The 17,860-nt window shown below is 32.0% G+C and overlaps 1 protein-coding gene across 6 annotated transcripts in view; it reads right to left on the bottom strand.

Moving 5' to 3' along the window:
• Window positions 1-488: 488 nt before the first annotated feature.
• The window catches only part of LOC125071609 (uncharacterized protein PF3D7_1120600), a 61,077-nt gene continuing 43,705 nt past the window's right edge, over window positions 489-17,860 (bottom strand). For 3 of the 6 annotated variants that reach the window (XM_047681935.1, XM_047681938.1, XM_047681939.1), the window contains 8 exons: window positions 17,605-17,812; window positions 17,446-17,491; window positions 17,105-17,196; window positions 16,230-16,998; window positions 15,465-16,157; window positions 15,154-15,349; window positions 11,051-14,416; window positions 10,588-10,696 (listed from right to left, as the gene is read on the bottom strand). In XM_047681935.1, coding sequence (XP_047537891.1) covers window positions 11,079-14,416; window positions 15,154-15,349; window positions 15,465-16,157; window positions 16,230-16,998; window positions 17,105-17,196; window positions 17,446-17,491; window positions 17,605-17,812 — 5,342 coding nt within the window. In that variant the 3' untranslated portion in view covers window positions 10,588-10,696; window positions 11,051-11,078. Of the gene's footprint in view, window positions 2,239-4,092; window positions 4,190-4,967; window positions 5,064-5,916; window positions 6,085-6,264; window positions 6,972-7,417; window positions 7,652-7,726; window positions 7,850-8,356; window positions 8,487-8,905; window positions 9,013-9,207; window positions 9,366-9,498; window positions 9,744-9,936; window positions 10,102-10,199; window positions 10,323-10,454; window positions 10,697-11,050; window positions 14,417-15,153; window positions 15,350-15,464; window positions 16,158-16,229; window positions 16,999-17,104; window positions 17,197-17,445; window positions 17,492-17,604; window positions 17,813-17,860 lie in introns of those variants that run through there. The other 3 variants (XM_047681940.1, XM_047681936.1, XM_047681937.1) reach the window with 3 other exon arrangements.

Raw genomic sequence — 17,860 nt, 5'->3', positions numbered from 1 at the left:
TGCAACACCAAGATAAGGGTTTGATTATGTTTATGAGATGTGATATATTTTTACTAGTATTTATATTATTGGTAGGCAAAAAGGTCACTTGATAGTAAGTGGTCACCACTGCTTATAGACATATTTGCTCACTCTTAGAAATATGACCACCCATAAGATCGTGAACTCACGGCCAACCTTGAATACTAAGATGTTATGACCCTTGTGCCCGTAGTTACTCTAGCTCACTTACCCTTCAAAATCAAAACGAAATACTCTCTATTTTACACCAATAAAAACATTCAAGAAATATGCAGAAGATACGACCTTATTGCTAAAACAGCGATTCAAACACAACAATACTAAGTACCTATTGCTGTTTATTTGCTAAGGAATTTTCTAGTTGTATTCATTGATATACTAAGCATTATATTGTCTTACATATTATTGGATTGCAAAAAAATAAAACAAAAATAAACAATATTAATGTTATCTTTATTCAGACAGACAAATACATAATTGACAATATAAACAATGAAATATTAGGAAATCTTTTAAAGGACAGGCTTATAAGGCAAAAACTATATCAGTCTATAATTTACTAGAAAATTAATAGTTTTTACCAATTTATTATATTTAAATTCATCAATAGTATAGTTTACGTGGGGTAATTAAGGCTTAAGTCGCATTGGATAACGCGAATTGCCATACATAACTTTAAATTCGTGACTTTTCAATATTGTATGAAAATTTTATAACTAAAGGTTTTGTTAGTAAAAGAGTATAAAACGAAGATGTATCTAATTATATAATATATTCATCGCTTACTCCGGGAAAACGTTTAATAATAAAAAGCTACATGAAGCAACGTCGACAGTACCGTATCATAATAAAGTTATACAATTGTCGGAGTCACAACACTAATATTTAAAGCTTACATAGGCTAATACAGTCATGTACTAATCGTCTACGTCTAACATATAAGGATTACTTATATATTGAAAGAAGTATACAAGTGATATCATAAAAAAATCAGGTATATTAATGTTTATCACATGTGTTCCAATTCGTTGCTTCCTACAAATAATACGCGAAGCATTCGGATATACGACACTATAATACAATAGTCTTGATAAATACATTGGTATATTATATTCATAAGAAGTTTTAAGTACCTACAATTGACAACTATGTGCAAATACGATTACATAATATAATATCTATGGCTAACACAAAACTAAAATCTTTTTAATATCTAAAGGAGGTTTAATTGAAATTATATAATTCGTTTAACATAATAATTCTTAATTAATAATAATTTAATAACGAAACAATACTAAAACGCATTTTATATTCGTTTAAGAAATTAAATTAAACGTGTGCTTTACTATAGTAAGTATACTTTTTAACATGGCATCTTTATAATTATAATTTATTTATAAATAAACTACGTTGTAAGTCATATAATCTTACATCTAACGTAACAATTGAAGGCCTTTACATAGAAGACTATATTCCATTAATTGATTATGAGAATTTTATTATCAACTGGCCCTAGAATTAATATGAACAGCTTGAAATACATTTTATAACACATTATCTACGTAACAAATAACGTTTATTGGAGGAATGTTTATAAAATTGAGCAATTATTAAAAGAAACTCAATCCCGGGGATACGGATCGTACTTTGTTACTCCACAGATATGTCACGATATGTACGTAAGCTGAAAGCGAAGGATGTTTTATTTATTTTAGGAAGGCTTTTGGGAAGGCAATTCACACAACATACATATGCCATATAAATGGCGTCAAGATTTTCCTTATTTAGATTTACGTTGATTAATATAGATCACTACTCACTTATGTAGCCACGACTCGCAGTGTAATTCAGGTGTGACCTCACCTCAAAAGATAATTTGCGTTTTGAGAGTTAAAAACTTCCAATTTTAACAATGATATCATAAAAAAAATCATTAGTTTAAACTACGTAAATTGTAAGAGCTATTATCTGCAAATAATAATACATTGAAATGAATATAATCAGTAGAATGCTAGCAAGTAAATTTTAATTCTTTGAAAGATTATAAAGCGATAATATAAAGAAAACACGGTTATACAAAATGGGTCAATCAATTTGAATATTCATTTCATGTAAAGAAATTATCCCTTTGTTGATAAATCGGCAGCTCGACATCAGGCGATCGGTCTTCGTAGTCATCATTGTTATCGTGTAGAGGCAGCTCTTCCAAGGCTTTTACTGATAATACAAATACCAGTATTAATTTATTTTTATAAAAAAACTAAAACATCAAAATCAAATTCAGTTATCTCTACAAAAAAATAAATTGATAATGCAAATAATGGCACTAAAAAAATACTACTTACAACAAAATGCAAAAAACGAAACCATGCTCTCTTATAGTGGATGAATCTTCTAAGGACCGCCAGAAATTTAAAGCAATAAAATTCTATGAAAATTTTATTATCATTTATTTTCTTCCTGTTGATGATAATGCTAAGTCTCTACTATAGGTCTAATTGTGCGTGATATGGAAAGTGGTATATTTCGTTGATTAGTTGTTTGCGCTGGACGGCCCTTCAGCGTTGGTTCCTGCGAGGGGCAAACGTCAAGCGAATTATAGTTACATGCGTGGACACACGTGATATTAGTTACATCAAAATGAAAATCATCAAAGCATTCGAATTTATGATAGTGGAGATTAGTTATGGCGGAAAATTCTTAATTTTCACTTCGATAGTTAACTTGGAGTTAACGTAAGATACAATAACATCTTAACAAGATGGATCTTAAAAATTGATGAGATTTTAAAATTATCTTACATTTTAAATACTGAATTGCCAGTTACAAAAATCATGCCTTCGTTCAATCAAGCAAAGAGATAACATTCCATGAATTATTGTTAACGTATCATGCTTTGATAATCCTCGCAATACAAAACTAGCAAAAACATGTAAAATAAAAATAAAATAAAAAACACAATATATCATCATTATAAAACGAATTCTGCAGCTACAGTGAAGTACACACATACAATAAAGTCAAAACATTGCTTATGTTAAATGATTATTATTAATACCAAATCTGTTTTAGTTCTAAAAAGTAACCCGTTATAAGTATTTGAATTTTAAATTTACCATCATACCATCAGCTTCATAAATCATTACATAATTGAACGTATCGTTATGTATTCCAAATATTCTGGTAGCTATGTGGCGAAAACTATTCACAGTATGCAGTTCAAGGCAGATAATGTTCCCGCATAAACAAGAAACGATATTATTTCTGTTGTTGCATTTTATCTTAAAATTATAACGTCACCACAAGTTCATAAACGCAATAAAATTAAATAAATTTGGTGTGAGAGTAAATTATTGAATATATAGTCAATTCCATTGGCAGGAGGAGTAAAGATAAATAAATAACTGAAACCTTAAATATATATATATTTATATATACCGTAAAATTGTAAATAACGTTAGATTAGTCGCGAGATTGTGAACTCTCGAAAGATTGTGAACCGAAACTTACTGCTTACAATTTAACGCATTACTTTTCGGTAGATGATAATCTACCGTAGTTAATTGAAGTGAAATTATAAAAACTCTAACCTAACCTAACCGAAATATCTTAAACAATCTCAATTTTTGACGTTTTATTTTGATGTAAATCACCGTTCACAATATTTTGGCAGTTTACATTCTCGATAGATAGATTACAACCTAACGGTATTTACACATATACGGTACTTATAGTATTTAATTATATCATAATAAGAATGGCCTTTTGAAAGTTAGCGATTTTGTTGAACTTTGAAGGTAATATTAATGTGGAATAAGTTGTTAAATAAAGTAGTGTCGTGTTATTAAGAAACACATACCTGCACAAACACAACACAAATCTTTTGTTAGGAAATCGCATTGAATATCTAAGAATTGTTTATCTCTACTCCTTTCTATGAGATATACATATGCTGCCAATGAATAAGCTATACAATTATCATTTACAAAATTGTACAATAATCATTTAGCATGTGATGTCATTCAATGGCTAATTACAAAACCAGCTTAACTAATAAAGCGGAGGTCTCACCAGCTATGATTTTGCTCATCTCGGTGACCTGCTTGGCAAGGATCTGGTTCATCTGGAGCAAGTGTTCACGTTGTCGCTTCTCTTCACCATCCGGGCTCTAATACAATAATCACTGCGCTTATGTACAGCCAACATTCGAAGCGGCTATTTCAAGCTTGTATTTGCAGATTATTTTCATTAATATTTGGGAGGCTCTTTGTCTTTATTAACGTAATCGTATCGTATTCGTTAAGGCAATAATAAAATTTTATTTATATATATTCTAATAAAGGTATTAGTAGATTTTGTGATTTAAAAAGTGAAATTAATTTACTTATATACCGAGTGAATCAGTTTTAAGAACGTCCCATTTTTTTTTGTACTAATTTATAAGTATTTTCTTGTATTTTAAGTAATTTTATAATTATTATTGAAATTTGAATCTGCAAATACTGTGTATCTAATCATATATCATTATTGTTTACAAATCTAAACAGAGATAAGATTGCTATGAGAAATAATTGATGATGAGAAAAATAGTGAAAATACACATGCAAATGAAATATGGGGGCATTCCTTACAACAGTAAAAGCAGAGCGAACTATGCAAAATGCAATGTATTCTATAGAGTATTAGTGACAGTTTTATGATTTCTAACAGTTCTGAGAATATTAGACAAATGAAGAAGCAATTACAGTTAGTGATTGCAGAATAATTATCCAGTGATTCAATGGTATTGCCAAATGGTCGTACTCAAAAGTATGATTAATTTTAATTATGATGTTGAGTGATATAAGAAGTTGTAGAATAGACGACAATGTTATTCAAGGTTAGGTGAAATGCTTTGGTTCTGTAGAAAAATTCCAACTGACTTATTGTGACGAGTTTTTACTGACCTTGCTGGGATCAGCAGAAGAACCGGTAAGCATCTTCTTGATAGACTCTACCTTTTCCTGACGTTTTTGCTGCTCCTCTGGAGATAGTTCTGGAGGCTGATGAACAAAATATCTTAGATTATTTCATTTAGATAAAATAATTATTATTTAAGTAGACAATTTATAAAATCACCGAGATTTGATTTGATTTATTTATTTTAAACAATTAACAACTTAGCTTGTTGCAAATATAAAAGAAATACAAATAAGAATTATGATATAAGGGATTCAGTAGAGAAACGTAACTGTCAGTTATTAAAAGTAATATATAATTCTAAGCAACCAAAGTTCGACGTATACTACCCTCCATACTAGGTGAACTGGATGACGGTACTCCTACCGTCATATTTCTCGTAAATCATTACATGCTGCTTTCATAATTGTTCCCATAATTCAAAACATTTGTTTTTATTTCATATTCATTTGAATATAATATTATGTTGTATGTATGTGTGCGTGTAACCTCATATATTAATATTTTAAGAAATTTATGAGTGTTATCTTGAGACTGTATTTAGTAAGATCTTTATAACAATATTCATAGATATTTTATTATAAAAGATAAAAAGATTTGGAGACGACTAATTTGGTGATACGTTCATATGTCGTGTCACCGCATATTTTGGTACGTCACCGAACTGTTAAAATTGGTAAGTTTTTATATAGTAAATCGTTCGTTATCGTTTTTATATAGTAGAATGAGTATAATTTTTAAGTTTATGACCTTCAAAACAGCCCTATGAGCTAGTGTAACCATTAAAGTTTTGCTTGCACCGACCCATACAGAATTTCTATAACTTAACAAGGAATGACAAAATGCGTAATAAATGTAGGTTAGAAGATTTACATAATAAGCATAATGAATTTGTTAGCTACATCATGTCAAAAATAAATTTAAATTTTAACTAACCTTTTCAGGAATGTACCGCTCTGGTATAATGATTTTCTGCGGGGCAGCCAGCAGTTGGTCAATAGAATCTGGCATTTTTCTAGATGGCAAGGCAGAACGTACAACGTCTGGTGCTGCTCCTCTTAAAGCTCGTTCCATATCAGCGTCATCCAGGGACCTACCCAGAGCCTGAAATTTATTGATAAAGGCTTTAATCATATATTAAATCATATAATATCCAAAGTCCAAGGTCCAAGTCCAAGATCCGAAGTCCAAAATATTACTTTTAATATCGCTGTTTCAAACCAATATAAATAGTACGAAATTAATTAAAATATTTAATCCTCAATTTTATTAATAGAAACTTACGTCTTGGTTGTACATATCCTTAGGCATTTCATTAAGTGTCTTAGCGCTTAAATGATGCGGTGCAGTATAATGTCTTCTCTTTTCTTTTGGCACTTGTCGTCTGTGCATAGAACCATTTTTGATGTTTTCTCCTGACATTTCAGTTATAATCTGCTTCGCGGCTTCGCTTTTAAATATAGGAGACAGCTCCATATTGGATCTCGTTAAACTGACAATGCTGCTCGTTTTTGACATTGGATCGTTGGTCAACGTCCGAGAACTATCAGTTGGACTGTTCAAATACTGGGTTGACAAAGAAACGGTACGATCGTATTTGTCATAGCTCTTATGGTAGCTGCTGCTTAATGATGATATATCGCGAGAATAATCATAGTTGGACAAAGAAGGGCTCGATGGATATTTCGGGCTTTGATCCATATTTTTATCGTTCAATCGAAGATAATTAGGTGGCTCGACATTCTGTGGTTTTGTATAATATTCTTCGTATTTATTGTAATCTGTTCTAGGCAAGGATGAAGCTCGGTAGTTATTAATAGGCTGAACTAGTTCTTCTTCTAGGAACTGGTCGAGGTTGGCAGTGATATTGTTGGTGGTCCAATCGGACATCGGCTGCAAGGAACGCTCTCTATCTCTTTGGCGTCTTTCACTCTCTCTTTTTACAATACGAACAGTTTTAATCTCCTGTTTTTCTACGTTCGATAAATTGCCTGTAATAAATAAATTTTCTAATTGAATGTCTATTTATTTTAAATGATAATTCTTATTTATTATAACTATTTATAATATTTCTTATACATTATATTATATAAGCAAAAGACTTTAAAATTATTAAAATAAATCGTTTCAATGAATAATGAACATATCAGAAAAGATATAAAGATTATAGAGCTTAATGCTATAATAAACTACCTTCCAATCAGAAATATATATAAGATCAAACTTTAAACTCACCACAGAACACGATCCTAAATTATTACGAAGTCGTACCGATTTTGAGTATAACAATTATTTCACAATAAAACAATCACCGTTGATCGGTATTAATTTCATAAGAAAGATGCGAAATGAGTTCTTATGGAATTGCAGTACAGATAATAATAAACTAATAACACATATATAAATTTATATTACCCACACTCCACTTCACACTTACCAAAAGCAGTATGCTGCATGTCTTCACTGTTAATTGGCGATGCCACATCCATTCCAGGTGTTCTAGTATCAACATAGAGTGGCGTTTCAACATTGCTTTGTCCATAATGTCCAGGTGGGAAAACTGGAGCTCCCGTTTCAAAATCGTAATCAGATTGACCGTGGTCGACTGTATGACCTGTGTCTAAGTTAGTCTCTTGCCAGCATGTGGTCGGATTCCTGCCAGGACGTTTACCTAAAAGAACAATTGAGACAATTTAAAGACTGATATTTTGTTGCAAGCAACGTTTGTAATATAAAAAAAAAATACCAGGCATAGAATCGTGAGTGGTTTGCAGTGCATGGGACTGTTGCGTCAGATGTCTAACAGCACGGCTCAGCTCTTGTCTTTGACGTTGTAGCGCCGACACTAGGTGTTGAACACGAGTTACCTCTGTAATTGAATTTTATTTCAATTTATTATAAAAAATTAACATGAACAGAACCACACGTTCCCTACACAATTGGGGAAATTTTCTAAAAACGTAATTTAAATTTAGGTACATATATTTCATATAAAACAATAATTAATACATAATTATTAAATATTACTACACTAATCTTAATCTAAACATGTACTATGTTAATATTAAGATTTTGATTTATGGACGAATTGGTAAGAAAATGCCTAAGGTAATAGTGGAGGTAGCCTGAAATTTAGTACCATACTAATATTATAATATATTTTTTTCAAAACTATATATAATACATATTTTTTCAAAACTATTTACCATATGTCGATCGACAAACTAATTAATAAAACATAGTTTATATACCTCTCTGAAAGCTACTCATACAAAATTTTGCTGAAATACAAATCTATAAAAATCAATATGAGGTAAAAATCATAGACCATAAATCAAAAAATCGAAATTTAAACCACCAAAATGTAGTAACTCACCGTCCTCCAGCATGGCGGTGGGGTGCGCGGGCTGCGCGTGCGTGTTGGCGCGCTGCGCCCGCAACGCGCGCCGCAGGTGGTGCAGCTCGCGCTCCAGGCGCGCGTTGTCAGCCACCGTCTGTTCCAATTTCTGTTGAAAAACTTTTACTTTACCAATGTATATATAGATATATCTCTATATCTTACACAAATATTTCAATTTATTTTTGATGATTGTTGACTTTTGATTTTTAGATTATCGCTAGTTACAATATTATTGGAATATTTTTATCTTGACTATTAAAAGTAAGAAAATATAATAGAATTTGTAAACTGACATGCATGTGAATAAATTGGAAATATTACAAAGGATAGTATGGTCCATGGGAAATTATTTTACAAAACTATTTAAATTGCCTCCTATAAAATAGTAGACCAAAATTAACTTATGAATATGTTAGTGATAACAGTTTTGAAATTAAAACAAAAAAAGTGAATAATATTGTTAAGAAAGGTTATATTATTTAATGAAATAAAAAAGTGCATGGTATAGATGAAAACCTTATAAACCTTAGAATTGTGCGCCAGCATGGCATGCACTCGGGCGAGCTCCACTTCCAAACCGCTATTCGATTGTTGAGACCTGCTACTGACACTGTCGAGTTTGCTGCGAACTCCTGCAATTTAGTATTCATAACATTTAACTTGACACTTTAACTTTTCTACGTACTATTAAGTAAATAATTTTAGTAAAATGACAAATATATAATTTTTTCAAATTACAAAAAATTACTTTCTTCATTTACTTGTAAACCGCTTTTGTTTATCGTTTATTTATTGAATTATAATTATTCCATAATGTAAATAAGTACCAGTAAGAAGAGAATCGATGGCGTCTTTATCAGTTTTCAAACCCTGCAGTATTGCAGCTTCATCGGCTAATTCTTGTTCTAATGCCCATAATTCTGCAACTCTCACTCTAGCTGCTTCTGTTTCAAGAGGCTTGCCAGCTGCAGCGCTTTCTAACCATCTATAAATGTAAATTGTATGGTAAAATATAGAAATACAAACTGCCAGTTACAAAATATTTTTATCGCGCCTGTCAAATTATATTGTAGACAAGTTTAGACTTTGTTTTAGTTTAAGTTTATCAAAACAATTACCTTTGTTGCTCCATAGCATGTTCAGCGAGGACTTTTTGCCGTAAACGCTGATTTCTTTCCAATCTTTCAATAGTAGAACCTGGCCTATTATATAATGATCCTAATTTGACCATATTATCGACTAACTGTACCAATGGCTTGCTTTTTTCGTATTGGTTTTCAAGTTCCATGAGTTGCATCTTCAACTGTTCTAAGCGTTGTAAACTTTCTTCTCGCTCCATAGCTTTTAATGAACTCAGACAGTCCTGAAATATATTATCAAATTGTGTTTTCATCATATATTGTGTTTAGTTGAATGATTTACAGTTAATTATAAATTTAATTAATATGAAAATAATATGAAAAAATATATATCAAAGTAATGGACGTAACACAAAGCAAAAACTAATAGTTTGACAAAAAATAAACATAACGAAACATAAAAGCATAAAAAAGCACCTCAATGCTACTAATTTGAGCACAGCACGTTTCAATAGCACGATGAGTCGCCGCATGGCGTCTTCTTAATTGAATCAAAAGCAGAACTAATTCCTCATGACTTCTTCCAAGAAGTTCACCGGCTGTTGGTACTTCACTTATTTCTTGATTTTGAATCTCCTTACGCTAACGCAACAAAACCAAAGCAAAACAAAATAATGAAGCGTAATTAAACAAATACAACATTCACTAATATACGTTTCTAAGACTACATAATTATATACCATATCATCATTTTCATTGTTCCTTCGTATCCTAGGGCTCACCGCTTTAATCGGTTGTTGTTGAACTCTTGATGGAGACCTAACCGTTGCCCACGACTCTTCTGCTCCCATTGTTGTATTTAACTGAATCGGACGAAGAAAAATATTGTCAATTAAACCTTATTTTACCAGAATTTTCTTTATTTATAATCTCATTAAAATTATTAAGCAAATATTGAAGTATAAATATTATTAAAGTGAAAAAATATTACTCACATTTTGTTGCGAGGTTGTAATCAGCTGCGAATCGTATTGGTCATTAGACGGTTTTTCCTCAACCCAGCGTACTCTTGGACTAACAGCTCGCACTGGTATATTGCCATCTCTATTACTCCTTCCAATAGATGTGTTACTTCCGAGAAATGCTTTTTTTGACAAATTTTGCTGGTTTGTGTGATTAATATTGTTGTTGTTATTTGGGCTTGGTTCGATATTCGTGCCTGACATCGTCATAGAAGCTAAAAGTGTCATATATTCTATATTCTATAGTAATATTTAATTTATTTCAATTTTTAATGTTTTTTATGAGTTAAACTATTTTATATATAAAAATGATATTGATGGTAAAACATGATAAAGTGCTCATTTTCACATATTAGTATTGTTTTTATTATATTTACAGTTAATAGATGCAGTCCAAGTTTAGTTTCGCATGCTAAATATGTTTTATACACCTTATCTTGCTTAACCCATCCTTAAATTAAATAATAAAGATACACAAAAAGTATAGATAACATTTCCACATAAAAATGCCAAATTATTTACATATCATATTTTGATTTTTGCTAAAATCTTAAAGAAATAAAACTTACATAGTGTACCTTACAGGACCATAGTATGCTATAGGATACCTTCATTGCTTGCATTGTCAGTTCCATTGTCCATGCTATAACTCCCTATATGTTCACTTGCACGCATACCTACGACTGCACTCCGCACGCGACCTAATTCACCTTTCATGAGACCGCTAGACATCAAATCCCACTGTCTAAGATTTTCTCTATCGATTTCGAACTGACGCCTTTTTTTACCACTATTAGATGATTCATGTACTAAGTTACTCTGTGGAAGTGAATTCTCAGTTGATTCTATAGTTAACTGTTCATATACCCCCTCATCATCAGTTTGTTCCTGGCATACTTCAGAATCTGTTACTAGACTAACATAAACATCATTTTCATTCTTAAGTTCGTTCTGAGGATTTATTTCTTTACGAGTATTGCCTACTCTATTTCTTTGAGCTTGAGCCTGGATGTCACAATTAACATAAGTTGTATTTGATTTCATTTTATCTAAAACTGTTTTCTTTACACGTTTTATACTATTCATTGCCGAAGAATTAACATAAGACCTATCTAATAATGAACTTTCTGTAGGCATTGCATCTAAATCATCCATAGATCGAGCATGTCTATGAGAAACTCGTCTCAAATTGTCTCGCCACAGATTATCTTCATCCCAGTGCTTTTCACCATGGTACATAATATTTTCATAAGCACCTGCTTCTGCTTCGGCATCATAATAAACAGTGTTAGATGAATTTTCGCTACAATGAGAAGACATACTTCCCGATGAAACTTTCATTGAAGTACTGGCTTGAGCACTACTTTGATTTATCATACTCCGGCTTGGCGATGAAATTCTTTCGTAATTTTTATTGTTCATACTTTTTTTACAACTAAGACTAGAAATAAGGTTCATTGATTCTGGGATTTTTGAAGTTTTGCTGCTTGAAGATTCATATATGTTTTTTAAATCAATGTCTGGGTATTTTTCAACTGCACTTAAAAATTCAACTGAAACACTTCTTGCTGATGCCGCTAAATCAAATTGCTGATCAGACATTATTACTTGATTATTACGTAGCGGATTATGTATGTGTGATATTTCGTTTTTTTTCTGCATGGAGCCCCTCCGTCTTTGATTATTTAACTTGCGATGGATATTCGTATTTTTAAGAAAGTGTGAAACAGGAAGGACATTAATATGTTCCTGAGACGAAAGATCTGAATAATAGTATGGTGCACTATGTTCCGTTGAGCTTTCTCTGCTATGAAATCCAGTCGTAGCTGAAGAACCAGGAGTATCAAAACTAGGTCTTAAAGATATTTTTTCATTATCAAATTCTTTTGTTTTATCAGCTAAAACATTATTATTTAAATTTTTCTTTTTAATTGTATCACCATTATATTCTTTTCGATAGAATGAAATAGGCGAAATTGGTAATCCAATAGAGCTGTTGGAACTTTGTGAACCTGTGTGTGCGATACCATTTTCGTTATACCATTTACTTTGAGTTTCTAGACTACTTCTTTTCTCGTTAGAAACCGAGGCTATGTTTTGGCTTACCGGTGTACTAGAAGACCGGTGATGAACAACGACGTTTTCATTATTTCTTATTGAATTACTTTCATATGTTAAACTACTATTTGTGCTTATTCTATTTAATGGCGAGTAATTAACTATGTTATCATATTCACTTGTAGTCGCTCTTAGACTTTGTAAATAGGAATCTAAATTAACATTAGAATATTCGTTGTCAATGAGATGTTCTGACTCATTAAGTTCATATATAGAATCACTAGAAAGAGGTCTTCTTTTAATTTCATTTTCGAGATTCGGTTCTTCGTGTGAATGTCGCAGATCTGCTATTGAATCTGAGTGATTTGATGGTGATGCTTCAAATTTACTACTTACATCTGATTCTAAAGACAATCTTGAGCTTCCTTTATTTTGATTAATACTTCTTAGAGAGTCTGTTTCGTTGCCACTATTATTAAATTGATCCACGATTGAGTTATTATAAAAAGTACTGGAAACTTCGATAGATTTACTATTTTCGCTAGTTAGACTTGCTCTGCTATTACGAATTTTTTCACCTCTTGAAATAGTATCATGTATTGAAGTACTACTGCCATATATCATTAAAGATGTCGTTTTCTTTTTAATTTTACTCATTTTTTGATTTTCCCTTGTTAACATTTTAATTATAGAATTATCCTGAGAAATATCAGATTTATCTAGTTTATCTAAAATGTATTTAGACAGTTCTTCGTCCAATAAGTCATCAAATGGAGGCGAAGAGCTCGGTACTGGAGGAGGCGGTACTATATCACTATCCAAACTATCTTGTCTCTCCAATATTGATCTACTGCCACCAAGATAATAAGAAGCAGGTCGAAAATTATCAGAGATACTAAATCTACGAAAAGATAAATCAACTGAACCTTCTTCTTCAGCTTCAGATGAGTCTAATTTTTCTTTTTGATTTTTTGAACTTCTTTTTAAAGTGTGATCCTTAGTATCAGCAAAATTAGATGCAGTCTCGGATATATTATTTGATTTCACTAAATCTTCATTAGACTTTATTTGTGATATCACGTTACTTAGCTCCATATAAACTGGCTCTGCTTTTCCATTATTGACGCAAACTATTTCATATGCTTGCATATCGTCTTCTTCAAATCCTACATTCATTTCAACATAAGGATTATCTTCATAGTTAAGAGGCATGCTTTGATCAAATACGCTAATATTTTCTAATATCGTTTTATGAGCAGGTTCAATAGTTGACATTTTCCGTGGGCTCATAGGCAAATAATGATCTTCACCTAATGGATGCACTGGAGGTGTTTCCGATTTTTTAGCATTTTTTTCGTCTGCGACTAGATTAGACATATCTGTATTTACTTTCAATTCGATACTTTCACTGAAATTTTCAACTTCATTATCGGATGCTAGCAAAACTTCGTCTAAATCATTGTCTGTATATTCAATATGAGCTTCTGATTCTGCTTCACTGTCATGTGTTTCATAGCCTTCATTATCACTTACTTGTGCTTCACGCGACAATGCAATTTCGTTTTCTAATAATCCAGATGTTGATGGTAAAACTTCTGGTTCACTACTTTTGAAGTCACATTTATTAACCTCATCGTCACCGCTGTCAATGTCGGTAACTATTTTAGGGACAGAAATTGTGCAGAAAATATTCTCGTATGTGTTTTCCGTAACGGATGTTGTGGTTTGGTTGGTGAAAGTACATTCTGCAAGTGAAGTAGAACTAAGCGCGTGCGGAGAAGTCAGCCGCTCTAAGGTAGGGCTAGTAACATTAGCTTTATGGGACCTTCCTGCCTGCATATCTCTCGTATTTTGCAGATCAGTGCCCGGTGTTTCTTCTGGGGTGCAAAAGCGAAACCATCGTTTTAATAAATATTTATTATCGTTTTATTAAGTAGTAAGAAGACACTTGCTGCAGGTGATGTGCTTATTATCTTGTTAGTGTTTATTTTAATTTTTTACTTTATAATAAATATAAATGTTAAAGTAATGCATCTACTCATACAACGACACCAAAATTAAAACTCCATAACCCACCACCGGTACTAAACTAATTGAATTTCTTGTTAGTATCTATGTCCCAGCAGGCAGGAAGGTACCTCTCCTTAAAGCGAAGTCATCATTATAATATACTACTGTGAGGTCATTGTAAGTATTACATATGTATGTATAATTATAACAATATAAAATATAATTTAAAATAGGTATATTATATTGTGGCATTTTTATATTCTGTAATAGTATTTTATAAATAAATGTATTTTTTTAATATAAAACTAATACAATTATTTGTTGATAATAATATATTAATAAATGTCTCAATGGTAATAGACTGTAATAAATTTAATTATATATGTAAGATAAGGTATATGTCTTGGTTTTACATGTAATGATTTTTATCTCTACTATATAGAATAAATTTTAAATTCATGCACTAATAATATTTACATGCTTTTTTCGACGTCTTCGGTTGACTGTAAAGAAGCTTTCTAAGAACTTCTTCATGCTAATTCATGTTAGGTCAACCTTTGAAAATAAAACTTTTAGATTTACTATTTGAAAATATGAATCCTACCTTCATCGTCTGAAGAATAACTGTTGTAAGATGCATTTTTGTAGGACTTAGGCTTATATTGATCCGATCGCAATGATTGTCTACTTTGATTTAAAGATCTTGCTAGAGAAATGGTAGCTGGTGTGCTCTTTCTAGTAAGCGGAGACTGCAACATCCTTTGCTTCCATTCCAAAAGTCTTTTCATCGACTCCTCACGCTGAAAATATTATTACAACATTATCGAAAATTGAAATTTTGGCAGACTCAAAATAGTGTATTAAATAATTAGTTTAGGTTATTGCCCTATTATAACTTCTACTGGCTTCTAATACCTGTTGTACCTTCTTTTCACCATCTCTTTCAGTAGATGAAGGAAGTCTGGCACTTGCTGATCTTATAAATCCTTCTATATTCGGGTCATATCTGTTAGTATCCTTAACAAAACCACTGACATTAGAACTATCACTCATTACACTTCCACTTCTGTTTAAATAATCTTTCTGTTTTTCTAGATCTTTTTCCTTCAAAGTCCAGTTAGAATTCATTCCTTCTAGATCACTGTACTTTGAATTGTAACTCACATTATCACGAATATTACGGTTAACATTAAACTCGGTTTCGTAGTTATTATTAATAGTTTGAGCATATGGAGAATGTAATTGTTTTTCAGCAAGTCCACTTGCATATTTCTCTAGGGGGATTTGGATATTTTTTGGTCCAAGGCCTTGCTGTTGTAAATATTGTGCCGATTGTCGCATTTTTTGTGCATAACTTTCCTCTGAATAATATTTATCTGAACTAGGATCGTAATAAGAATTGATGTCAAGGCTAGACTTAGGACGTTGTGGTTGTTTCGGTGGATCATAAGTGTTTCGTGCCGGCATGGTTTTGTTGAGAGCCTCGTTCTTTGATTCATACTCTAGGAAATCGGCACTATGTGGTCGTGGCATCGGTGGCTGAATGCCACTTGCTTGCATCTTCTTCCTACGTAAAACCGAGGGTCCACTAAAAACTTTTTCTTGCGTCTGAAAATAATAAAATATTTATAATCGTAAAAAAAATCTATATAATAAAGTAACTACGTAAATTAAACTTACATAACCAAAGGGTTGTTCTTGAGGAGATTTGTTACTAGATAGGCTAACGGCATCACGTGACGGATTTGGTGATTTTGTATATGTTTTTTCGTTACCATAGGCTGCATAAATGTCTTCGTAATCCCCGATCTTTTCAGAGTTATATGAAGACATCGCCGTCGATCTTCTATAAGCATCTGGAGTGCGTCTCTCAGCTAATCGGTCATTCATTGATGTTGTTGGTTTGGTTATCTTGTTATTTAAATCGCCATATAATTCCCTTCCGTACACACTCGAATCGGCTAATGGTTTTGAGTCACTCCGAGATTCAGAAAAACTTTCATTATAAATGGATATTTTATTTAAATCAGTAGGTGGCTGATTAACTTCATCTACTTTATGTTTCTGTTCAACTTTCTGTCCATAATCTTGTAAAAACGGATTGTAGTTTGGTTGCTTTTCGTATAGACTCTCGATTTTATCATCTTCTGCCTGTTGTTGCTGACTTTTCCTACTATCGAAATAAGGGGATTGTGAATTAGATTTGTACATGGAGGGTGTGTGATTTTTATCTAGTGTTTCAGAAACAGTATTAGTTAATGGTAATGATAGATTCTGCATATCATAAGGCCGTTTTGTTGGATATGGCATTTGCGTTGGCGGTGATAGCGGGGTACGTGTGTAAATCTCCTGTTTAGTGCTATAGTTTGTGTCCTGGTATCTAGTATGATTGGTGCCTTGACTGTAGTGTGATGCAGGTTTTTTGAGTAGATCGTAATTTGGATCGTACCTGTAATATTTTAATTTAATAAATTGATTATTTGTATGTAGATAAAATAAATAAAGACTACAACTTCACAACAAAATAAATAAAAATTGTAATGTATGATACGCACATATCAGGACTAGGTGAATTATATCCATCATTAGATCGTCTCGGTTTCGGTGGAGCATTTGCATATGTTGGGCCTGCTATTTCATCGCCGTCCTACAAGTTATTAAGTAACATTAGTTTAATCATTATATTAAAAAATATATCAAATAAAAATATCGGGACGTTCCTTAAACATGTAAAAGGTTCAGTTATGTATGTAATTTTTTGCGCTGTCATTTTGCAGTTATATACGTAGTTTTACAGTTTCAACCGCACATAATATCTGTCCTTGGTTACGCTCTAGCGAATTAATTGTCAGTCACCTGAATCGGTAAATGTTCATTTACAATAAATAATACCTACCTCTGTTTTCGCAGCTGCTCGGTCATTTTGTTTTTGCTGCTGTTCACTGGAATTAGAAACAGTTGGAATTAATAAAACAAGAGTTAAGTGGACAACTTAACTCTGCATTAACAGTTATCCAATTTCAACTTGGAGATTATTATATATTGATTATCTTACGTGGGACTTTGCATAAGAGCCGCCATAGTGAGCGCTTTAACCCACTTCAACATAGTTTCCTGGTCTAATGCAGCTAACACATACGTCCGCATATTTGCGTGTTCCAACTTAAAAGCATACTTCCGCATCACTTTATCGTCTGCAGTACATGCTGATACTTTGTAAGATGGCAAAAGCACAGATCCTAGGAGTTTCTCTTCATCTTGACCTAAGATAATATTTTTATTTAATAATAATGTGTCATTAGAACTTATTA

The sequence above is a fragment of the Vanessa atalanta genome, chromosome 19, assembly GCF_905147765.1.
Source record: "Vanessa atalanta chromosome 19, ilVanAtal1.2, whole genome shotgun sequence".
NCBI classification, from domain to species: Eukaryota; Metazoa; Arthropoda; class Insecta; order Lepidoptera; family Nymphalidae; genus Vanessa; species Vanessa atalanta.
Note: the sequence above shows the minus strand (reverse complement) of the source record. Positions and strands in the feature narration are given on the sequence as shown.